Source organism: Hemiscyllium ocellatum, chromosome 11 (genome assembly GCF_020745735.1).
Source record: "Hemiscyllium ocellatum isolate sHemOce1 chromosome 11, sHemOce1.pat.X.cur, whole genome shotgun sequence".
Lineage (NCBI taxonomy): Eukaryota > Metazoa > Chordata > Chondrichthyes > Orectolobiformes > Hemiscylliidae > Hemiscyllium > Hemiscyllium ocellatum.
In genome coordinates, this window is record NC_083411.1 from 97,844,768 (window position 1) to 97,869,706 (window position 24,939).

Consider the following 24,939-nt stretch of genomic DNA (forward strand, 5'->3'; position numbering starts at 1 on the left):
GACTGTGGCTGCAATAAAAATGTAAAACTGACTGCAACTTCCAATGCCCACACATGTACAGATCAATGCAGAAATCCAAAAGATGTCAGTGATTTTTTGCTCTTTGACAGGATGAACTGTTCACAGTTTGAAACCATTACGAATTCAATAAAGGCTCACCACAATAATTTCTGGAAAGGTGGAACAGTCATATCAGGAGATATGGAGCATACTGGCCCTATCTGTTGTTACGAGTAAAAAGTGAGGTCTGCAGATGTTGGAGATCAGAGCTGAAAATGTGTTGCTGGTTAAAGCGCAGCAGGTCAGGCAGCATCCAAGGAACAGGAAATTCGACGTTTCGGGCAAAAGCCCTTCATCAGGAATTAAAAATTAAAAATTCCTGATGAAGGGCTTTTGCCCGAAACATCGAATTTCCTGTTCCTTGGATGCTGCCTGACCTGCTGCGCTTTAACCAGCAACACATTTTCACCCCTATCTGTTGTTACTAATAACATCAAGAAATACAGGGATAGTGTAGCAAAAATAACATTTAGATAAAAGATCAGCCATAGTCCAGAATGGTGGAACAGGCTCAAGGGGTAGAATAGCCTACTAATGATCTTATTTTCCTCAATGACATGAACTTCCATTTTTGTCTGCATTTAAAAAGTTGTGCATTTATGAATGAGGCTTAAGCATATACTAAGTTCACAATTATTGAACATCCAGAAATACTGAAGATCTAATTTTATATTTATGGAATGTCATATTTCTCCATTGTCATCAAAATTGCAAAGGTTTTCAATACATTCTATATTTTTTTTAAAAGTTATATGTTATCAGTTTCTGCCTCAACCCAATTTTATGCCCCTGTGATTTTTTTAAACATTTTACAATGACTAGAGTATAATCAATGCATTTTACTTCTTGGCTAGTCATGAGAACTTTTTCAACATGCTTGGCCACTTAGGATCCTTGACGTCACCACTATTGCTGGACACAGATTTCTATACAAAGGAACCTCAATTATGCAAAAGAGGTGGGTGGGCACAATTTCATTTGTATAATTGATTATTCGGTTAAATGGTTTCCCCCGAGGCTTGGAGTTTTCTGTGAAGTCTGCTCCCCATTCAGGAGACTAGGCAGCAGCACACTGCCCGCATAGCCCTGCAACCCCTCCCAGCCCCCGTTCTCCCCATCCCCGTCTGTCCGTCCGTCCCCAACCCACCGCAATCCCGTCTGCTGGGAGATATGGGCCGGGTGCAGGAACGTGGGACTAGATTTGGTGGGGATATCTGGTCGGCATGGACAAGTTGGACCGAAGGGTCTGTTTCCATGCAGTACATCTCTATGACTCTGACTCAAGATAATGAGAGACATTTACACAAGCTGATTCAAAGGCAAATTTGATTAGCTCAGATACAAAAACAAGCCTAGTTTTGAAGCTACCCAAAAGATCTACACTTAGCCTATGACCTCTTTAAGCTCATAGTGCAAATTGGTGACATCATAAATTGACACAGGCTCATGCCAATGATTCTGTTTCTCAAATCACTTGTTTCCCAGGTTGCAGTCTGGTATCAAGACACAAACGAGTGATAATTATCAGCACCCCACTCTATAAAAGAGGAATTTCCTGACTAATCATTAAATTTGAACCATCTACTTCATATTTCTTACCTTTGTCTCTCCACCACTGAAGCCCATAGCATTACTTGACATCTCCAGAATCAATAATGCCATTAGAGTGAGGGTGCAAAGACGAAGGGGATCAAAGGGGGTGGAGGGGAGGAGTGAGAGATGGGAGGAGTGAGCGAGGTAGGGGAAGGGGTAACGCGAGAGGGGGAGGTGCGGGGGTTGGAGGGTGAGGGCGAGGGGCTGGGGGGAGGCCAGGGCGAGAGAGAGAGAGCGAGAGAGAGAGAGCGAGAGAGAGAGCGAGAGAGAGCGAGAGAGAGAGCGAGAGAGAGCGAGAGAGAGAGCGAGAGAGAGCGAGAGAGAGAAAGGGAGGGAGGGGGAGATAGAGAGAGAGAGCGAGAGCGAGGGCAAGAGAGAGGGTGAGGGCGAGAGAGGGCGAAGGCAAGAGGGCGAAGGCAAGAGAGTGAGAGCGAGAGGGCAAGGGCGAGAGGGCTAGAGAAAGGACGAGAGAGACGGTGCGAGGGCGAGAGAGGGCGAGAGAGAGAGAGGGCGAGGGCGAGAGAGGTGAGGGCAAGGGACGGTGCAAGGGTGAGTGAGTGGGCAAGAGAGGTAGAGGGCGAGAGAGAGAGGGGGGAGAGAGAGAGGGGGGAGAGAGAGAGGGGGGAGAGAGAGAGGGGGGAGAGAGAGAGGGGGGAGAGAGAGAGGGGGGAGAGAGGAGAGGAGGAGGGGGGAGAGGAGGAGGAGGAGAGGAGGAGAAGAAGAAAGAAGAAAGAGAGAGAGAGAGAGAGAGAGAGAGGGGGGGGGGAGAGGGGGGGAAGAGAGAGAGAGACAGAGAGAGAGAGAGAGAGAGAAGGGAGAGAAGGGAGAGAGAGAGAGAGAGAAGGGAGAGACAGAGAGAGACAGAGAGAGAGAGAGAGAGAGAGAGAGAGAGACAGAGAGAGAGAGAGAGAGAGAAGGGAGAGAAGGGAGAGAGAGAGAGAGAGAAGGGAGAGACAGAGAGAGACAGAGAGAGAGAGAGAGAGAGAGACAGAGAGAGAGAGAGAGACAGAGACAGAGGGGGAGAGAGAGAGAGCGAGGGAGACGGGGCGAGGGAGACGGTGCGAGGGGCGAGAGAGACGGTCAGGAGGAGGGCAAGGTATTTTCCAAATGGGATTTTACATACGATAGTATAAACTTTGGCACATTGTAAACACAATTGTTATCATTCTAGCCTTGGAAAACTCTCTTATCCATAACTAGAGATTAAGTCTGCCAACAATAAACTAAGTAGTTACTCCTATATTTTTGAGTATTTCCACGTTTATGATTTTTGACCTTAATGACACAAACTGCTTTTGTGAATCTCACATAATGTTCAACATAGCATGTGTATACAGAGTTTTACAAACTAATTTTATCACACATTCTATATGTTGTCCTGATGCTGATCCAGACTGTCCACAACCTTCTATCCTATTCAACACAAACATTAGCTTCAAACTCTTGTCACACAAGAATGTATACTACCACCTATAAACACTGGACATCAAAAGCCCAATCTCAGCAATATATTGCTGAAACCTTTGTCTATGCCTATGTCACTGCCACATTGACTATTTCAATTTTCTTGTCAGTCTGACACTTTACTCTCAGATTTCAATTCACTCAGACATTGCTGCCAATATCCAATCCTGCACCAAGTCCAACTCATCTGGCTTTTGTCCTTGCTAATCTGGCTCCTGACCATTAAATTTAAAACTTTTCTTAAATGTAAATCTCTCCATGGTCATTTCCATTGTCTCGAAAATTCACCTGTCTATCCAGAATTCATCACTTGTTTGACACTGGTTTCCAGATTATCTTCTCCAACTTCCTTCCACCATTGGCAGCTGTGAGTTCAGTCTCTTAGAATTCAACACTTTGGAATTCTCGCCTTAATCCCCATGCAACTCTACCCTTTGAAAATTTCTGTAAAAGAATTATTTCTTTGTCCACATTCCATCTAATATATAATTCTTCTGACTTGTCATCTTTTGGATGTAAAAAGTGAGGTCTGCAGATGCTGGAGATCAGAGCTGAAAATGTGTTGCTGGAAAAGCGCAGCAGGTCAGGCAGCATCCAAGGAACAGGAGATTCGATGTTTCGGGCATGAAGAAGGGCTTACGCCCGAAACGTCAAATCTCCTGTTCCTTGGATGCTGCCTGACCTGCTGCGCTTTTCCAGCAACACATTTTCAGCATCTTCTGGATGTAGGTTTGTTTGCTGAGCTGAAAGGTTTATTTCCAGACATTTCATCACCCTTACTAGGTAACATCTTCAGTGGGCCTCCGGGCGAAGCACTGTTGATAATTCTTGCTTTCTATTTCTATTTATATAAATAGAAAGCAGGAATTGTCAACAGTGCTTCGCCTGGAGGCCCACTGAAGATGTTACCTAGTCGGGTGGCGAAACGTGTGAAAATGGACCTTCCAGCTCAGTGAGCAAACCTACATCCAGAAACTCAATCTGAGCTATAAATCTTCTCAAATCTTGCTTGTCATCTTCTTTTAAAAATCATATCACTGTGAAGAAATGTATATAGTTTTTGTACGTTACTTCTGAGTATGACTGCATGCAGTTATTATAAAACAACATGCCGCTAAAATTTCATGCTACGAAATAGAACAAGCAAAAAGGTGCAATAGGGTTGCAGTTTATTTTGTATCCTGATCCGGACATCTGCGACATTCCACTGGCATTTTTATCAAAATCTATTTTTGGTTTCTCAGGCATCATAGTTATCAACCAAGATCAAATACATTTTCTCAAATGACAAACATTTTTAACCAGGTCAATCCTGTTGTTATTAAACTATGAACTGCATTGAGTAATACAGAAAAAAAGTATTTCATGTGGCTCAACTGAGCAAAGAAAATGCTGCGTTTCAATTGAATAATTTGGCTGTCATCCCTCTACCTTGCATTGAACACCATCCACCTTACTGGAAATGTGTTCCTAATCATAATTAAGAAAGAATGTACTTAGATCACAGATCACAAGAGTTACAATTTGATTCTCTACTTATTGATAACAAGAGACATTGCCATTGCAATGGCATGTTTTGCTGCTACTTTTGTTACTTACCGTTTTCCTTTTTAGTTAGCAGGTACAATAGATGACATATATATGGACACTAAAACAAAAAAAAGAAATATTGTCTGAAGCACAGTTCAAAAAAATCAAAAAGTAAATATTTTGATGTGAACGATTTTAGACAGAATAGTTGTAAAACTATATCATTCTAAGTTTTCTTTGCGTGCTAAATAGCTGTTATTACACATTATAATCAAATTTGATTACATGTAGTCTAAAGATTCACGGTAAAGTAATGCGGCACATTAAAAACAAATTGACATGTGCCCAAAATACTTAATTAATTAGCATGAGCTCTTATTTGAAGAAACAAAAATGTCATTAGGTGTTTACAGCACAAATTATTTAACCATGACTGTTGTGTTTAGAAGCTTGAACAGGGTTTAATTGAATAAACTAAAGTGTTAGATGAGATATTCACAGGTAAGGACAGAGCAAGAGGATATTCTCTTGAAAATAGAGCTACATTATTTAATAAATAAAAGAAGCACTTTCCCTCCATAAAAGGATGGTGAAAATCTGGAACACGACCCTGCTATCTTACATGACATTTTCAACATCAAAACTGGTAGATTCTTCCTGGGCTCCAATGCTCGACACATACGCCCTCTTTTCAACCTTGGTAATGTTCTCCTTTACACTTCCAAAATATTCAACTAGCTATTCCAATTATAAGAATAGAGTGCCTTTCTTACATTGTGCAAAGTTAATAGCTTTGGTCAATTATCAGGTTACAGTTCCACCCTACTTAGCATCAAGTTATGTCCACTGTATCCACATCACTTAATCAGGGAGAAAATATAGCATTTCTTACCAACTTGTCATTTTGAAGGTAGAAGAAAATGATGCCATACAATGAATGCAATTGCTTCTTTGAATCCAAAAGATCAAAAACGGTTAATAACCATCTGATAAACAGCACCTGCAAAGGAGATAAATCAACTTATAGTCAGGTGATGTTCAATTAATGTTAAGTGTTGTTAAATGGGGATCTTGAGGCACATTGTTGTGCCCCTACCTCTGGACAAGGAGATCTAGACTCTTATCCCTCGTGCTCCAAAAAAAAAGAGACATTTTTCTAACAATCTTGTTCAACAACGTTAATGCACACCTCTGGAGTAGGTCGTACTTGAACTTGTATCTGCAGGCTCGATCCCAGCCTTCGATGACTGTCTATGTAGAGTTTGCATGTTCTCACAGTGTCTACATGGGTTTCCTATGGCTGCTCAGTTTTCCTCCCACAGTCGTAAGATGTTCATATTCAGTGGTTTGGCTATGCTATAGCATCTGTAGTGTTCACAGATGTACAGGCTAAGTGCATTAGCATTGGTACAGGAATAGTGTCGAATGCAGGGGGGTGAGGAAGGGAAAAAACAGAGTCTGGAGATGCTCTTCAGAGGACTGGTGCAGATTCGATGGGCTGTCGGGATTCTATAACTCTTGAGGAAAGCTAAGAAAATCTATTTTTATTCAATTGCATATCAAGTTGATTCAATTCTGTTAATTAATCTCACTAAATTTATTTGTCAGGTATCACAACTTCTAACTCTTACCACAGCATGCTCCTAGAATCAATGTTGTTTAGCTGTTGACCATTTTCATGCAAATGAGTATTGCTGTTCATTCCTTTTTGCAGAAATATTTCCCTTCTCACTGACCATCCTCAAATTCTTTCCTATACTTAAAAACTCCAGCATTCTGTCTTTAACATGCTCACAAACTCTAGACCCCGTACACTGGTCACAAAACTATCACGTCCCCAAATCTTTAAGGGTCTTAATAGTTCCAAGTCCAAGATCCTTTCTCTGAGCAATCCATCAAACACTGCAAAACTTTTTTCCAGAACTCTTTATAATGTTCTCAGACACCAGAATCTCTTGACATATTGCTAGAACCCAAAAGCCAATGTCCAAATTCCAGAACACCTTCCAGATAATGAAGTATTTTTAAAGTGAATAATTGTTTGGTGTGGGAACCTGGACAATCAATTTGTACAAAGCAAGATTCCACAAAACAGCAATAACATAATAACTAGATAATATGTTTCAGAGATTCAGACAGAGATAAATGTTGGCTGAAACAATAATGACAACTCCCTGCTCTTCCTTGGTTCGTGTTTGGATCGTCATGGCATGCCTGACAGAGAGTAGGTGAGGCCTTCAGTTCAATATCTATCTGAAAGATAGCATCTCAGACAGTGCAACACTCCTTCAGTAGAGCAGTGGAACGCAAACCCAGATGATCAGATCAAATTTCTGGATTAGGACTTGAACAAACAACTTTTGACTGAGGTCAGAATGTGACCACCACATATTACTGGATGAAAAGGGTGCAAAGAACCCCTTGCTCATCTATAGATCTATTTTCACCTTTCCAAGTTACCCAATTTCAGGCTCATTCATCCTACATTTCTTACCCATCCACCTACCCAGTCAGTAGGATCTCAGATTCCTATCTCAGAAATAGAAACTGATCATTCCGTGCAAGATCTGGCATAATGGGATATTAATCCCTGTAACATTTTTCATCATAAGCCTTTACACTCATCCACCACTGGTGAACCTTTCTACTAATTATCTTTCTTCCTAATGCTAATCCACCACTGAATTGTACAACAGCAGGAAGGGTTGCAAGCATTCAATGTGAAGGCAAATGTAGCACTTCAAGTAAGTAACTTACAGACATATCTGAATAATAAGGATTCTCTGAAATATCACACCAAACAGGTAGGACGATTAAAGGAGGTCATAAGCGAGTGATACAGATATATAGCAGATGCAGCTTACACAAAATAGCATAACATAATTCATGGAATGTTTCCAGCATAAAGGGGCCCATTACATCTGCATCATTCAGTTGGGTAAGAACAATGTAGAAGAACAATTTGAGATATATTTAGCTTAGAAAGGGTGGAAATGCATATATCTTTGAAAAATGGAGAAAGCTGTTTAAAAAGGCATACTGATTTTATAAAAGTCACAGCACACAAAAATAAGGTAGACAGCACAAATCTTTTGAAAACTGTATGATCATTTCTGGGTCTAAACTGTGGAAGATATTGACATTCTGCCCAAACAATGCAGAGGAAATTTCCAAGCATGATGACAGAGTTGGAAGGCTTCAGTTACATGGACAGACATGAGAAAGCCGGCTGCTCTCTTCTCAGCAGCGAAAATTAAATGAGATTCAATTGAGCTTTTTCAAAACTTTAAATCATTTTGATAGTTAATGTGGTTTCCAGTAACAGAAGGCTTAGTTACTGGCAAATATTAATTTAAGATAGAACATAGAACAGTACAGCACAGAACAGGCCCTTCAGCCCACGATGTTGTGCCGACCACTGATCCTCATGTATGCACCCTCAAATTTCTGTGACCATCTGCATGTCCAGCAGTCTCTTAAATGTCCCCAGTGACCCTGCTTCCACAACTGCTGCTGGCAATGCATTCCATGTTCTCACAACTCTCTGTGTAAAGAACCCACCTCTGACATCCCCTCTATACTTTCCTCCAACCAGCTTAAAATTATGACCCCTCATGTTATTCATTTCTGCCCTGGGAAATAGACTCTGGCTATCCACTCTATCTATGCCTCTCATTATCTTGTATACCTCAATTAGGTCCCCTCTCCTCCTCCTTTTCTCCAATGAAAAAAGTCCGAGCTCAGTCAACCTCTCCTCATAAGATAAGCCCTCCAGTCCAGGCAGCATCCTGGTAAACCTCCTCTGAACCATCTCCAAATCATCCACATCTTTCTTAGAATAGGGTGACCAGAACTGGGCGCAGTATTCCAAGTGCGGTCTAACCAAAGTTTTATAGAGCTGCAACAAGATCTCACAACCCTTAAACTCAATACCCCTGTTAATGAAAGCCAAAACACAATATGCTTTCTTAACAACCCTGTCCGCTTGGGTGGCCATTTTAAGGGATCTGTGTACATGCACACCAAGATCCCTCTGTTCCTCCACACTGCCAAGAATCCTGGACTCAGCTTTCAAATTCAACCTTCCAAATTGCATCACCTCGCATTATCCAGATTGAATTCCATCTGCCACCTCTCTGCATCCTGTCAATGTCCCGCTGCAGCCTACAACCCATACTGTCAACGACACCTCCAACCTTTGTGTCATCTGCAAACTTGCTAACACATTCTTCAATCCACTCATCCAAGTCATTAATAAAAATTACAAACAACAGAGGCCCAAGGACAGAGCCCTGTGGAACACCACTCACCACAGACTTCCAGGCAGAATATTTTCCTTCTACTACCACTTGCTGTCTTCTGTTGGCCAGCCAATTCTGTATCCAGACAGCTATGTTTCTCTGAATCCCATTCCTCCTGACCTTCTGAATGAGCCTACCATGGGGAACCTTATCAAATGCCTTGCTGAAGTCCATATACACCACATCCACAGCTCAACCCTCATCAACTTTTCTAGTCACATCCTCAAAGAACTCAATAAAGTTTGTGAGGCATGACCTGCCCCTCACAAAGCCGTGTTGACAGCATTTAATCAAGCCATGCTATTCCAGATGGTCATAAATTCTATCCCTTAGAATCCTTTCTAACACCTTGCAGCTGACAGACATGAGACTTACTGATCTGTAATTGCTGGGGATTTCCCTATTTCCTTTCTTGAAGAGAGGAATTACATTCGCCTCTCTCCAGTCCTCAGGTATGACTTCAGTGGAGAGCGAGGATGAAAAGATCTTCGCAAGTGGCGAAGCAATTGGATTTCTCGTTTCCCAAAGCAGCCAAGGACAAATCTGGTCCAGGCCTGGCGACTTGTCAATCTTAATGTTTAACAAAATTTTTAGCACATCTGCTTCCTCTATCTCTATCCATTTCAGCATGCACACCTGCTCTTCAAAGGTTTCATTCACTCCAAAGTTCGTTTCTTTCGTAAAGACAGAAGCAAAAAACTCATTCAGAGCTTCCCATACCTCCTTTGATTCCACACACAAATTCCCTATGCTATCCCTGATCGGCTGCTATCCCTGATCGGCTCTACTCTTTCTTTGACCATTCTCTTATTCCTCACATAAATGTAAAATGCCTTTGTGTTCTCCCTAATCCGTTCTGCCAAGCCTTTCTCGTACCTGCTCCTGGCTCTCCTCAGACCATTTTTAAGCTCCTTCCTCGCCTGCCTATAATCCTGTAGAGGTGAGTTTGACCCTAGCTTCCTCCACCTTATGTAAGCTACCTTTTTCCTTTTGATGAGAAGCTCCACTGCTCTCGTCATCCAAGGTTCCTTTATCTTACCACTTCTTGCCCGTCTCAGAGAGACATATTTATTCATCACTTGCAACAACTGTTCCTTAAACAGTCTCCACATGTCTATAGTGCCTTTACCATGGAACAATTGCTCCCAATCCATGCTTCCTGGGTTCAATTAATTAATATGATTAGCAAAATCACAAAAGACAAATTTGCAGTGTAATTCAGTATTGTTAGGATTTGAATTGCAGTATCATAGAAGGAAATAAAACAGGTTCAAGAATAACTTTCATAAAAAAGCTTGGATAAAAAATTTAAGAGGAAAAAAAATTAGGCCTCTGGCAAAATCTGGGAAGTGGCTCTTTCACAGAGCTTGCACAAACCTCATAGCTTGAATGACAATATCTTGAACTCCATACAACTGAAGAAAGTACCAAAGACAAACTGTTAGGTCCTCAAAGTTACAGTATAGGTCAGCAAAAGAAGTCATTGCTGAAGATCATTTCCACAATCAGATAGAGGCAGGATTAAGACAGCCTTGTTATTGGCAATGCAAAGAGAAGACTGCTTTTAAATTCATGTTCAGCAGTTTTCCCAACTTATCAGCAAAAGGAAGGCTTTGTTCACTAACTAAAGGTACAGATGATTGTTAAAAGATGAGTATTCTGGCACTGTACAATTGCTGTCCCTTAGGAACTGGAAGCAGGGTGACAAAGGATTCTCTCCTTTTGCAAAGGTAGGTAAAGATCATATACCAGGACAGAAGCAACAGTAAACAAAGTCAGAATATGCTAGCAGTTAATATAGACGAACCTACGTTATCCAAACGACACGGATAGGAAGTGTTTTGTTCAGCTAATCGAATGTTTGGATGATCAAATGCCAGATAATAGAGGTCCTCTGGACACATCTTGTCCCTTGCTGCAGATTTCTTCCACGAAATACCAACAATCGAATTATGGTAATTTACGGAAAAATAATATCAAATGAACTAGCAATTTTTCCAAATCAAAAACATGTGGTATCAAAAAGTGAGCAGCTGACCTATATGATAGCTCCTGCACAAGACCAATGTTTCAATTAAGTTTGCTTGACTCTTGATTTCACACAAAAAGAAAAGCATTTAAGTACTGTTTTACGAGAGTGTGGACATGAACTTCATTGCACAACTTTAAACTGTAAAAACTTTGTTGCTCAGGTTTTGAGATATGATGGAATACAAAAATTGAAATTGCTGGAGAAACCTCCGAAGAGAGGTCACTGACCCAAAGCATTAATTCTGCTTTCTCACCACAGATGCTGCCAGACCTCCTCAATTTCTCCAGGAGTTTCTGTTTTTAATGTAGATTTCCAGCATCGATAGTTCATTGCATTATTTTTTTGTTTAATGTAATGGTATTACTTCCAGCTTATTCTAATTCTAAATTATGATATGATGCTCCTTCTTTACCAAGTTTAATTTCTGCTCTGTGTCGAACTAGATGGGCCTCCTGCATTGGGTTATAGACAGGAGACATCGTAAACAGCATTTGAGTCTCGATTTTCAATACTGTCTAATAATTATTGCTGGAAATGTGCACAAGTGCCTATGTGTAACTAAAGATGGGCTAGGCCTGCCTTTTCCCCATACCATGTATATTCTATCTTTTCAAATTATCATATAATACCCTCTGTTCCTCATTAATCAATAGGAATTCAAAGCGGTGTGAATTTTGGGTGTGGATACTTACACATGAAATATATTGAAAACATGGGTCAATAGATTTTCAGATAGAAAACAAATGAAGTGATAAATGTATAAGGCAGGAAGGTGGAGTTGAGGTAGAACATCAGCCATCAGCTTAACTCAATGAGTCATATGGCCTACGTCAGCTCCCTTTTACAATTTGGTTATTTTCTACTCTGACTCACCTGGACATTGATGGAAGGTTTTCTTGTACACATCCAAGAGATAGCATTTGTCACTGCACATTCAGGGACTACAGAAGCAGGAATAAGGCACTTTATAAGGCGTGTATTAAACCTGTCAACTGTGAAAATTAACATAGAAATGATTAGCATTTTACTTGGGTGAAAAGGGGAGGTTTATGAAAAACAAAGATACTGCTGTCTCCATTGCCAAGCTGACCTTCATCAATGTCATAAAATAGTCATATTTGAAGGTTTGCATGTAAACAGTAAACTAACATTTCAGAAAAATAAAATCCTGGTAAGGTGACCATGTAAGGGACCATTTTGTACATTTATAAATATTATTTAATATTTATAAAGTTTAATATTGAACATTTTACCAAGTCTGGCACTCATAACCACGTCCAGAAGTGACTCAATTACATCCGGGGGCAAGCCTCTCTCAAAAGCAATGCCTTCAATTGTGTCTAGATGAAGATTTCCATTTGATGGAGTTCGTTCCTTCACTGAAAAAGGAAAAATTGCAATTAATGCACTTACTACATATTTATGCAGGTATGCACAGTTAGACCTAATGACACCTCACTTCCTTTGTAAATATATACACTTTCCAAGTTGGCCTCAGCAAATGCCAATTAACGAGTGCTAACCATAAATAGGAATCCGTATGAAATTCACCAGTAACTCAAGCAGCACAGACAAATGTGGCAATTCAACTGCTGAAATATTTGATATCAGCCAACTTAGAACACTGATCAAAGCTGCGACTTTGTACAGCTCTGTGCCACAGCAGCAGAACTTCTAAATATAATGTAATTGGAAAGCACCACTCATTCACCTGAGATTTGCCACCATAATTCATGAGATGCTAATGTATTTGATACGCAGCTTTCCATCACCTTGCACAAAGCATAAACACAGGCAACAATAACTTGAAAGCACAACTTGCATACCAGTGAACTTATGTTTATCAGACAGGGCAGAATAGACAATGATCTCGTTGTATTATTACTAAACTATTAATCCAGAAACTCAGCTCATGTTGTGGGGGCCCAGGTTCAACTCCCACCATAACAAATGATGGAATTCGAATTCAATTAAGAAAACCTGGAATTAATAATCTACTGATGACCATGAAACCATTGTCAATTGTCAAAATCCATATGGCTCACTAATAGAGTCATAGACCTCTATAGCACGGAAACAAGCCCTTTGGCCCATGCTGGTCCATGCCACCAAAGTGTCCATCAACGCTAACCCCATTTCCCTGCACTTGATTAGTTAGATTCTCTACAGTGTGGAAACAGGACCTTCGGCCCAACAAGTCCACACAGACACTCCGAGGAGCAACCGACCCAGTCCCATTACCCTACATTTTCCTCTGACTAATGCACCTAGTACTATGGGCAATTTAGCATGGCCAATTCACCTAACCTGCACATCTTTGGACTGTGGGAGGAAACCGGAGCACCCGGAGAAAACCCACGCAGACCCGGGGAGAATGTGCAAACTCCACACAGACAGTTGCCAAAGGCGCGAATTGAACCTGGGCCCCTGGCGCAGGGGAAACTGAGCCCACCGTGCTGCCCCTTGGCCCATATGCTTCTAAACCTTTCCTATCTATGTATTTACCCAAATGTCTTTCAAATGTTGTTAATGTACCTACCTCAACCAGTTCCGCTGGCAGCACCCTGTGTAAAAATGTTACCCCTCATGTCACCTTTTGTTCTTTCCTCTCTAACCTTAAACTGATACCCTATAGGCTTGATTCCTCAACCCTGGGGAAAAGACAGTGCATTCACCCTATCCATGCCTCTCATGATCTTAGACATTTCGATAAGATTCCCCCCTCCTCAGTCTCTTACAGTCTAAAGAAGTCCCAGTTTGTCCCAAGCTCTCCCTATAACTCAGACCTTTCAGACCTGGCAACATCCTTATAAATTGCTTCTGCACGCTTTCGACTTTAATAACATTCTTTCTAAAGCAAAGTGAAGAAAACTGAACACAATACTCCAAATGCAGTCTCACTAACATCCATAACAACCTCAATGCAACTTCCCAACTTCTTCACTCAATGCCCTGAATGAAGGCCACTGTTCCAAAAGTCTTCTTCACGCCCTAGCTACCTGTGACTCCATTTTCAGAGAACTGTGCACCTGAACTCCAAGATCCCTCTGCTCTTGTTCTTCACTATGTCTGACACCTGCACATATTTGACATGGGTGCTGGGAAAAATAAGCACTACCGCACTTAGGCGATAGTGTGGGGGGAAAAAGAAAAAAAAAGAGAAAGCAAAAAAAATCCCTGTGCTCCACTCCACTCCTTTTCAGGCCCTACCATTCACCATGAAAATCCTGCCTTGATTTGACTTGCCCAGCTGATCAAGGTTCTGCTGCAATTTCTGACAACCTTCCTTACTGTCCACAATACCTCCTATTTCAGTGTCATCTGCAAACTTACTAATCATGCCCTGTACATTCTCATCGTAATCATTAATATAGATAACAAACAGCAAAGGGCCCAGCACCAACCAGAGGCACTCCACTAGTAACAGGCCTCCAGTCCAACAAGCATCCTTCCACTATTACCCTCTGCTTCTGATCATCAATCCAAAAGCCATGCTTACTATTCCTAATCAAACCCGGTCTTTCTAAATGTATGCATAACTTATCTCAGAATCTTCTCAAGTAACTTACCTACCACAGATGTTAGGCTTACTGGTCTACAATTCCCAGGGTTTTCTTTGCAGCCTTTCTTGAATAAGGGCACAACATTCAGTACCTTCCAGTTTTCTGGAAACTCACCCATGGCTAACAATGACGCAAAAATATCAGCCAGGACTCATGCAATTTCTTCTCTAGCCTCTTGCAATTTTCTTGGATGCATCAGGTCACGATCGGGAGATTTATCCAGCTTCATACATTCTAATAAATCCAACACCTCCTCTACTGTGATATGGACTGTCCTCAAGATATCACCACTAACTTCCCCAATTCTTCATGTCTTTCGCCACAGTAAACAGAAGAAATATTCATTGAAACCTCACCCATCTCCTGCTATTCTACACATTCATGTTCACTTTGGTCCTTGAGGGGGCCAATTCTCTCTGTATAGTTATTCTTTTTCCTTTAATATACTTAAAGAACTTCTTTGGAGTCACCCTAATCTTCTCAGCCAAAGCTATCTCATCCCCCCTTTTCACCCTCCTGATTCCCTTCTTCAGTCAACTCCTGTATCCCCTATTAACTTCCATGGATTCCGTCAATGCCAGCTGCCTGTACCTGAGCCATACCTCCTTCATTTTTCTAATGAAAGCCTCAATATGTCTTGTCATCCAGGGTTCCCTATTCCTTTAATATTGCCTTTCACCCTTACAGGAACACATAGACCTTAAACACTAACTAACTCACTTTTAAAGGCCTCCCGCCTGGAAATCCTTTTGAATGCAAACAAACCACTCCAAACAACTCCTGCAAGCTCCTGACTATTTCATTAAAATTCATTTTGCCACAAGTTAGAACATGAACCTGTGGATAGGTTTTGTCCCTCTCCATAACCATTTTAAAATCAATAGAGCTATGGTCACTGGTTCCAAAGTGCTCCCCTGTCACCTGTTGTAGAGACATACAGCACAGAAATAGACCCTTTGCCCATGAAAACCAGATATCCTAACCAAATCCAGTTCCACTTGCCAGCACTTGACCCATATCCTTCTAAACCCTTTTCATTCATATACCCATCTTGATGCCTTTTAAAATTAACCTCCACCATTTCCTCTGGCACCTCATTCCACACACACACCACCCTCTGTGTGAAAAAGATGTCCCTTGGGACCATTTAAATTTTCCCCCCTCACCCTAAACCTATGCCCTCTAGTTCTGGATTCCCCCACCCCAGGGAAAAATACTTGGTCCATTTACCCTATCCATGCCCCTCATGATTTTACGAACCTCTAGAAAAGGTCACCCCTCAGCCTCCAATACTTCAGGGGAAAATAGCCTCAGCCTATTCAGCCTCTCCTTGTAGCTCAAACCCTCACATTATTCCAAAAGTGGCCTAACCAATGCCCTGTGCAGTTGCAACATGACTATCCAAATCCTGTATTCAATGGTCTGACCAATAAAGGAAAGCATACTAACCACCTCCTTCACTATCCTATCTACCTGCAACTACACTTTCAAGGAATTATAAACCTGCACGCCAAGGTCTTTGTTTAGCAACACTCCCCAGGACCTTACCATGAAGTGTACAAGTCCTGCTCTGATTTGCCAAACCAAAATGCAGTACCTCATAATTATCTGAACTGAACTCTATCTGCCACTCCTCAGTCCATTGGCCCATCTGATCAAGATCCCATTGTAATCTGAGGTAACCTTCTTCACGGTCCACCACACCTCCAATTTTGGAGTCATCTGCAAACATACTAACTCTACCTCCTATATTCGCATTCAAGTAATTTGTATTAATGATGCAAAGCAGTGGACCCAGCACCGATCCTTGTGACACACCATTGGTCACAGGCCTCCAATCTGAAAAGCAACCCTCCACCACCACCGTTCAGCCAGTGCTGTATCCAAATGGCTAGTTCTCCCTGTGTTCTATGAGATTTAACCTCGCTAACTAATCTACCATGAGGAACCTTGTTGAACACCTTGCTGAAGCCCATATAGATCATGTCCAATTTGCCCTCATCAATCTTCTTCATTAAAATCTTCAAAAATTCAATCAAGTTAGTTAGACATGATTTCCCACGCTGATGATCCCAATCAGTCCTTGCCTTTCCAAATACATGTAAATCCTGTCCCTTATGATTCCCTTCAACCGATGTCACGCTCACTGACCTATTGTTCCCTGGCTTTTCCTTACCACCTTTCTTAAATAGTGGCACCTCATTGGAGGGCAACCTCCAGTCTTCTTGCACCTCACCTATAACTGTTGATGATACAAATACCTAACCAAGGCCCAGTAATCACTTCCCTAGCTTGCCACAGAGTACTAGGGAACACCTGATCAGGTCCTGGGGATTTATCCACTCTTCTGCATTTTAAGACATCCAGCACCTCCTCCTCTGTAATATGGACATTTTTCAAGATGTCATCATCTATTTCCCCAAATTCTGTATTTTACATGTCCTTCTCCACAGTAAGGACTGATTCAAAATATTCATTTAGAGTCTTCCCCCAACTCCTGCGGTTCTACACATAGAGTACCTTGCTGATCTTTGAGGGACCCCATTCACTCTCTTTTGTCCTCAATATATTTTAAAAATCTGCTTGGATTCTCCTTAACCCTATTTGCCAAAGCTATCTCATGTCTCTTTTTGCTCTCCTAATTTCCCTCCTAAGCATGCTCCTACTGCCTTTATACTCTAAGGATTCACTCAATCTCTGTTATCAATACCTGACATATGCTTCCTTCTTTTTTTTTAACCAAAACCTCAATTTCTCTAGTCATCCAGCGTTCCCTACACCTACTTGCCTTGCCTTTCACCCTAACATACTCTCTCTGGACTCGCATTCTAATTTTTGAAGGCTTCCCATTTTCCAGCTATGCCTTTACTTGTGGACACCTGCCCCAAATTAAACTTTTGAAAGCTCTTGCCTAACATCGTCAAAATATTGGCCTTCCTCTAATTTAGAACTTCAATATTTAAATCTAGTCATTCTTTTCTACCACTAATTTAAAACTAACACAATAATGGTTGCTGGCCCCAAAGCGCTCCCCCACTGACACCTTTGTCACCCCACCCCGCCTTATTTCCCAAGAGTAGGTCAAATTTTGCAGCTTTTCTGGTAAGGACATCCACATACTGAATCAGAAAACGTTCTTTTACACGCTTAAATTCCTCTCCATCTAAACCCTTAACACTTTGGCAGTCCCAGTGTATGCTTGTAAAGTTAAAATTCCCCAACCATAACCATCCCATTATTCTTACAGATAATTGAAGATCCCCTTACAAATTTGTTTCTCAATTTCCTGCTGACTATTTGGGGGGGGGGGGGGGGGGGGTGGGGAGATGTGTGTGTCTGTAATACAATCCCAAAAAGGTGATCATCCCATTCTTATTTCTCAGTTCCACACAAATAACTTCCCTGGATGTATTCCCAGGAATATCCTCCCTAAGTAATGCTGTCCTTTATCAAAAACACTACTCCCCTCCTCTCTTGCCCCCTTTCTATCCTTCCTGTAGCATTTGTATCCTGGAACATTAAGCTGTCAATCTTGTACATCCCTGAGCCACATCTTTGTAATTGCTATGATATCCCAGCCCCATGTTCCTAACCAAGCATTAAGTTCATCTGCCTTCCCTGTTAGGCCTCTTGCATTGAAGTAAATGCAGTTTAATTTATCAGTCCTACCTTGTTCTCTGCTTTGTTCCTACCTGTCCTGACTGTTTGACTCACACCTTTTTCCAACTGTACCTGTCTCAGATTGATCTCATTCCTCAGTATTTCCCTGGGACACAAACCATGCCACCCCACCCCCACCCCATACTAGTTTAAACCACCCTCAGCAGCTCTAGCAAATCTCCCTGCCCATTCCAATTCAGGTGCAATCTGTCCTTCTTGTCACTTCTACCCCAGAAGAGATTCAAATGATCCAAAAGTGTGAACCCTTCTCCCCTGCCATGCATTCATCTGCTTAATCTTCCTATCCTACCCTCACTAGCTCATAGCACCAAGAGTAAGCTGATATTATTACCCTCAAGGTCCTCCCTTTTAAACTCAGACCTAACTTTCTATATTCTCCCTTCCGAATCTCATCATTTTCCCTTCCTACGTCATTAGTCCCAACATTACAACAACCTCCTGCTGATCTATCTCTCCTTTGAGAACATCCTACAACCTCTCCAAAATATCTGATCCTGGCACCAGAGAGGCAACATACCATTCTGATTTCTCACTGCCAGCCTCAGAAACATCTCTCTGTGCCCTCTGACTAGACAGTCCCCATCACAATCGATCACTTGGAATCCGATGTATGCCTCATTACATTAGAGTAATTCTCAGTATCAGAAATTTGCTGTTCATGCTGTATCCCCCTGAGAGTCCATCACCCCTTACATTTTCAAAAACAGTATACTTGTTTGAAATGGGGATAGTGCAGGAGTCTCCTGTGGCAATCCATCTACTCCTCCTACCTTTCCTGGCGTTAACCCATCTACCAGACTTTTCTCCCTTCCTCTAACTGCCATCCAGCACACCCCATAGCTCTTGTAAAATCCTTATTATCTCCAACTGCTGCTCTAAATGACCCATGCAATCTAATAGGATTCGCAACCAACGACACTTCCTGTAGGCATAAACATCAGTAACATGGAAACTCTCCCTAAACTCCCATATCCGACAGGAAGAGCACATCACTCCACTAATGACCATCTTGTTCCTTCACAATCTATAGACCCAGAAAATAGCACCATCTTATTGCTCTTTAAAAAAAAAACACTGCTCCAGACTAACTTAATACTTAAGGCTTATATTTTTTAAATTTAATCCAGAGACAGATCTCTATAAAACATAAAATCAATAAAGAACACACTCTTCTCAGTATTGTAGATTTACAGCAAGGCTACACTTAAAAACTATGCATGTATCTATTCCTGTGCTGAGAGCTCTCCCATACAGGTTCCTCCAAGGTCAGCTGTGAATTTTGGCATTTGTTAATTTTTGTCCCGATGTCCAGAGATACTTGAACTCAAACAGCAAGGCAGTAAGTGTACAGATTCACTGCTGTGTCGGCAGCAGTTTCTTTCTCTGACCACGTGGTTACTGCCTTTGTCTGTCTTCTGCCTTTTTAAAGTGCCATTGTTTTGATCTTTTGCCCCAAAAGTTCCAAAACTATGCAACAGTAAATAAATCAGTAATTGATACTCCTGGATTTCGAGGAAATCACCTCCAACACCTAAAATACCTCAAAAAACGAGCAGCTCTTACAGCCACATTTTTTTCTCATTCTCCATCCTGGATTACCCAGAACCCTGCCCTACTTCCCAACAATAGGTCAGGCTTTCCCCCTTCCAGAGGAGGACGCTCTGTGTACTACTCGAGGAACGTTTCCTGAATGCACTTAACAAATTCCACTCCATCTAAGCCCTTAATACTCTGGCAGCCCCAGTCGAGGTTAAATCTAATGTCCTTCAGGAAATCTGCCATCATCACCTGGTCCAGATACATGTTAGTTAAGACCCACACCAATGTGGTTGACTCACAATTGCTCTCTGAAATGACCTAGCAAGCCATTCAGTTGTATCAATTGCCTCCCTAGAACATCTTGACACCAAGACAGCTATGTAAGAATCCTACTCATTAACTACATTTCAGCCTTTAAATACTACTATTCCCTCAAAACTGATTACTCAACTTAGTGATCTTGGACTAAGCCCCACTCTCTGCAACTGGATCCTCAGTTTCCTGACCCACAAGCCATAGTCAGTGAAGATTGGGGACAATATTTCATCCTCATTAACATTCAACACTAGAGCCCCACAGGGGTGCATACTCAGCCCCCTACTGTACTCACTGTATAGCCATGACTGCGTTGCCAAATACCAGAGTAACGCCATTTACAAGTTCACTGATGACACCACCATAGTCGGTTGAATGTCAGATGGCAACGAAACAGACTACAGAAAAGGAAGAAGACCTGGAAAAATGGTGCACTGCGAACAACCTAGCTCTCAATGCCAGCAAAACCAAGGAACTCATTGACTTTCAGTTGGGTGTTACTCATGCCCCCCATACGTGAACAGCACAGAGGTAGAATGGGTGGAGAGTGTCAAACTCCTGGAAGTGATCAACAAGTTTTATTTGAACTCTTCATGTGGACGCACTGGTTACAAAGGCCCAACAACGTCCCTTCTTCGTCAGGCAGCTGAGGAAATTTTGCATGATGGTGAATACCCTTGCCAACTTTTACAGGTGTGCCATCGAGAGCATTCTGTCAGGATGTGTCACTACCTGGTATGGCAAATGTACCATTCAACATTGGAGACAGTTAGTGAGTGGTGAACTCAGCGCAGACAATCACAAAGGCCAATCTCCCATCCAAAGAATCCATCCACCAGGCTTGCAGTCATAGACAGGCCGCCAGCATTCTCAAAGATCCATCCTATCCTGCCTTTCCACAACCTCTATAATCGGGAAGGTACAAAAGCCGGAGCACAAGCACCAGCCAGATTCAAAACAGTTTCTACCCTACTGTTGTTAGAATACTGAATGGACTCAAACTCTTAGCATTCGCCTGTACCTGTGTGTTTTTTTGCTGCTGTTTACCCATTATTTACTTATCTACACTATCTAACTATGTGACCTGCTCGTATTGCTCGCAAGGCAAAGCTTTTCACTGTGCCTCGGTACACATGACAATAAATTCAATGCAACTCAATTCAACTTAAATAAGTAAACCAGATGGTTTAGTGAATGAAACAACCCTATCAATCCTGCAAAGTCCTCCTCACTAACTGCTCGGAGCACATGCCAAAGCTGGGAGAGCTGTCTCATAGACTAGTCAAGCAACAGCCTGAAAGAGTCATACTCACAGAATTATACCTGACAGACATCCCAGACACCATCAGGATACAGCCTGTCCCACTGGGACAGTCAGGAGGAACTGCCCAGATCCCATGATGTCTCACTGTTTCAGGTTAAACATGGCAATGAAATCTTCTGCTGGTTACTACGTATCGTACTCCCTTCACTGATAAATTAGTAGTCCACCATGTTGAACAACACTCAGAAATCACGGAGGGTGACAAATGTACTCTAGGTGGGGGAATTCAATGTCCACCACCAAGAGTGGCTCACCTGCAGCACTATTGATTGAGATCATTGGGTCATAAAGTGCATAGCTGCTACATTGGAGCACTGAAGGAAGCTGCAATGAATCATTCACTTGACACTTCTGGCTGAAGATTGCTGCAAACGTTTCAACCTTATATTTTGCACTAAGGACCTTGGCCCTTCCATCATTGAGGATGGTGATATTTGTGGAGCCACTTCCTCAGTGAGAGTTGCAAGTGGTGAGGTAACTGAGAAGAGGGAAAATCATACTTGACTTCACCCCTACCAATCTTCCAGCTGCAGATGCATTTGTCCAAGACAGTATCGGTAAGGGTTACTACTGCAGAGGCTTCATAGAGATGAAGTCCTGCCCTCCCAGAGAGCAACCTTCTTCGTGTTTGTGGCTCTATCACCATACTAAATGGGACAGATTTTTGATTAGATTCCCTACAGTGTGGAAACAGGCCCTTCAGCCCAACAAGTCCATACCGAAGAGCAACCCATCCTGACCCATTTCCCTCTGACTAATGCACCTAGCACAATGGACAATTTAGCATGGCCAATTCACCTGACCTGCACATCTTTGGACTGTAGGAGGCAACCGGAGCACCCGGAGGAAACCAACGCAGACATGAGGAGAATGTGCAAACTCACACAGTCGGCTGAGGCGAGAATTGAACCTGGGACCCTGGTGCTGTGAGGCAGCAGCGCTAACCACTGAGCCACTGTGCCGCTCTTTTGAAAGGTTCTGACCTGAAACCTCAAGTCCCCTCCTCCTCTGATGCTGCTTGACTTGCTGTACTTTTTCCAACTCCACTCTAACTCTCCAGCATCTGCATTCTCACCATCTCCCATACTTTGAACAGATCAAGACTCAAGACTGGTCAACCATGAGGTGCTGAGAGTCATTAACAGCAGCAAAATTGTACTTCAGCACAACCTGAAACCTCATGGCCCCCACTCAACTATTACCATCGACTCAGGAAATAACCCTAGTTCAATGAAGAATAAACACATGCCAGGAGCAGCAGCAAGCATACCCAAAAATGAGGTGTCAACATGGTGAAGCCACCAAACAGGACTACTTGCATGCCAAGTAGCATAAGCAGCAAGTGATCGAGCTAAGCAAGCCCATAACCAATGGGTCAGATCAAAGCTCTGCAGTCCTGCCAAATCCAGTTGAGAATGGTAGTGGACAATTAAACAATAGCATACATATCTCTTTAAACATCAATGTTTTGCAATCTATCAATGAAATAAATTTCTGCCATTCCTTTTTCTACAGAAAACATGTTATACTAGATTTGCATGTATTTGCCAATCAATCAACTTTTCCACATCATTCTGCAAGCCTCTGTGTCCTTCACAACTTACCTCACAACCTAATTTTGTCATCAGAAAAAGTGAAAATCCTACACTCTATCCCCTCATTCAAATCACTGATGTAAATTGTGAATAGCTGGTGCCCAAGTACTGGTAATCAATTTTTCACTAACTTCCACATCAAAGAAATGACCCATTTATTCCAACTATTCGTTTATCTGCTATCCAGTTGTCAACACCAATCCTATATGCTTTGATTTTGCACAAACATCTCTTTTGTGGCACTTTATCAAAAACTTTCTGATAATTAAAATATACTACACCCACTGGGTTCCCCTTGCCTATTCTATTAGATAAGTCCTCAAAACCCCCAGTAGGTTGGTCAAATATGATTTCAGTTTCGTAAATCTATGTTGACAAGGTGTAACCCTCTTGGTATTTCTAAGTGCCATTATTTTATCCTTCATAATAAACTCCAGCATTTCCCTACTCCTTACAGTTTGAGATTCCTGGCTTTCTTCCTTTTTTCAACCGTGGGGGTACATTTGGTGGGCAGCATGGTAGCCAAGTGGTTAGCACTGCTACCTCAAAGTGTCAGGGATCCATATTTGATTCCACTCCAGGATGATTGTGTGTGTGTGAAGTTTGCACAATCTCCCTGCATCCGTGCGAGTTCCCTATTGGTGTTTCCACCCATAGTGCCAAGAGTGAATTGCAAGGAATACATTTTTGAGGAGAGAGAGATTTTAAAAAAGACATGAGGGCTTTTGTTTAAACACAGAGGGTGGTTTGTATATGATATGAAACTGTCTGAGGAAGTAGTAGATGTGGGTACAATTACAACGTTTAAAAGAAATGTGGATAAGTGCATGTATTGGAAAGGTTTGGAAGGATATGTGCCAAGGGCAGGCAAGTAGGACTAATATAGTTTGGAATTATGTTCGGCATGGACTGGTCAGACCGAAGGGTCTGTTTCAATGTTGTATAACTCTACAACTCACGAGAGGAGGTGGTTCCACAAATATCCCCTGCACAAAATATCACAAAACGCAGCATCTTAGAAGAAACCCACAAACACATTAGCAACATCCTTACTGGTATAAAGTTCACTGAACAGAAAGAGAACAACAGACTCAGCGAGAAAACTTAACCTGAACCACAATCATATCTCCATCCTCGATAATGAAAGAGCCCAGCACACTAGTGCAAAAGGCAAAGCTGGAGCATTCGCAGCAATCTTCAGCCAAAAGTGCCAAGTGGATGATCCATTATGGCCTCCTTCAGTGACCCACAGCATTATAGATACCAGTCTTCAGTCAATTCAATTCACTCCACGTGATATCAAAAGACTGGACAAAACTGGCACTAAAATGGATATGGGCTCTCACAACATTCCAGCTATAATACGGAGGGTTTGTACTCGAGATTTGCTACCCCACTTGCTCCACCAATTGTAATTGAATAATTACAACACTGGCATCTGCCCACCAATGTGGAAAATTGCCTAGGTGTGCTCTGTAAATAGAAAGCAAAACAAATCCAACCCAGCTAATTATCACCCCATTAGTCCCGATCACCAATAAAGTGATAGAAGGTGTCATCAACAGTACTATCAAGCAACAACAACCTGCTCAATGATACCCAGTTGCATTCTACCAAGATCATTCAACTGACCTCATTACAAACCTTGGTTCAATTACAAGAGGAGTAAAGCCCTCTGCTAATTTAAACCAACCACACAGAAAAAATTCACCCCATGCTGTAATCTGTTAAAATTTGAGGTGCAAAGAACTATCCCAGAGGTCACTATTTAAAGTAAAGTCCAACAGAAAATATTAAAATCAACAATTATCGACAACTCCTTTCTCTTAAACCGGACTTTTACCTCCCACTCTACAATACTAGTCCGATAAAAAAATCCTGATTAAGATTTACAAAAAGATAATCACATTTCAAAAACAGTCAGCTTTGCAGATTCTCCTTT

At 41.9% G+C, this 24,939-nt stretch overlaps 1 protein-coding gene across 2 annotated transcripts in view; it reads right to left on the reverse strand.

Moving 5' to 3' along the window:
- Positions 1 to 24,939, reverse strand: part of cenpi (centromere protein I) — a 121,418-nt gene that overhangs the window by 77,913 nt on the left and 18,566 nt on the right. The window contains exons 2-5 of one of the 2 annotated variants that reach the window (XM_060832742.1): positions 12,234 to 12,359; positions 11,854 to 11,972; positions 5,540 to 5,647; positions 4,717 to 4,765 (exon numbers count right to left, since the gene is read on the reverse strand). In XM_060832742.1, the coding sequence (XP_060688725.1) occupies positions 4,717 to 4,765; positions 5,540 to 5,647; positions 11,854 to 11,972; positions 12,234 to 12,359 (402 nt within the window). The remainder of the gene's footprint in view (positions 1 to 4,716; positions 4,766 to 5,539; positions 5,648 to 11,853; positions 11,973 to 12,233; positions 12,360 to 24,939) is intronic. The other variant, XM_060832743.1, reaches the window with a different exon arrangement.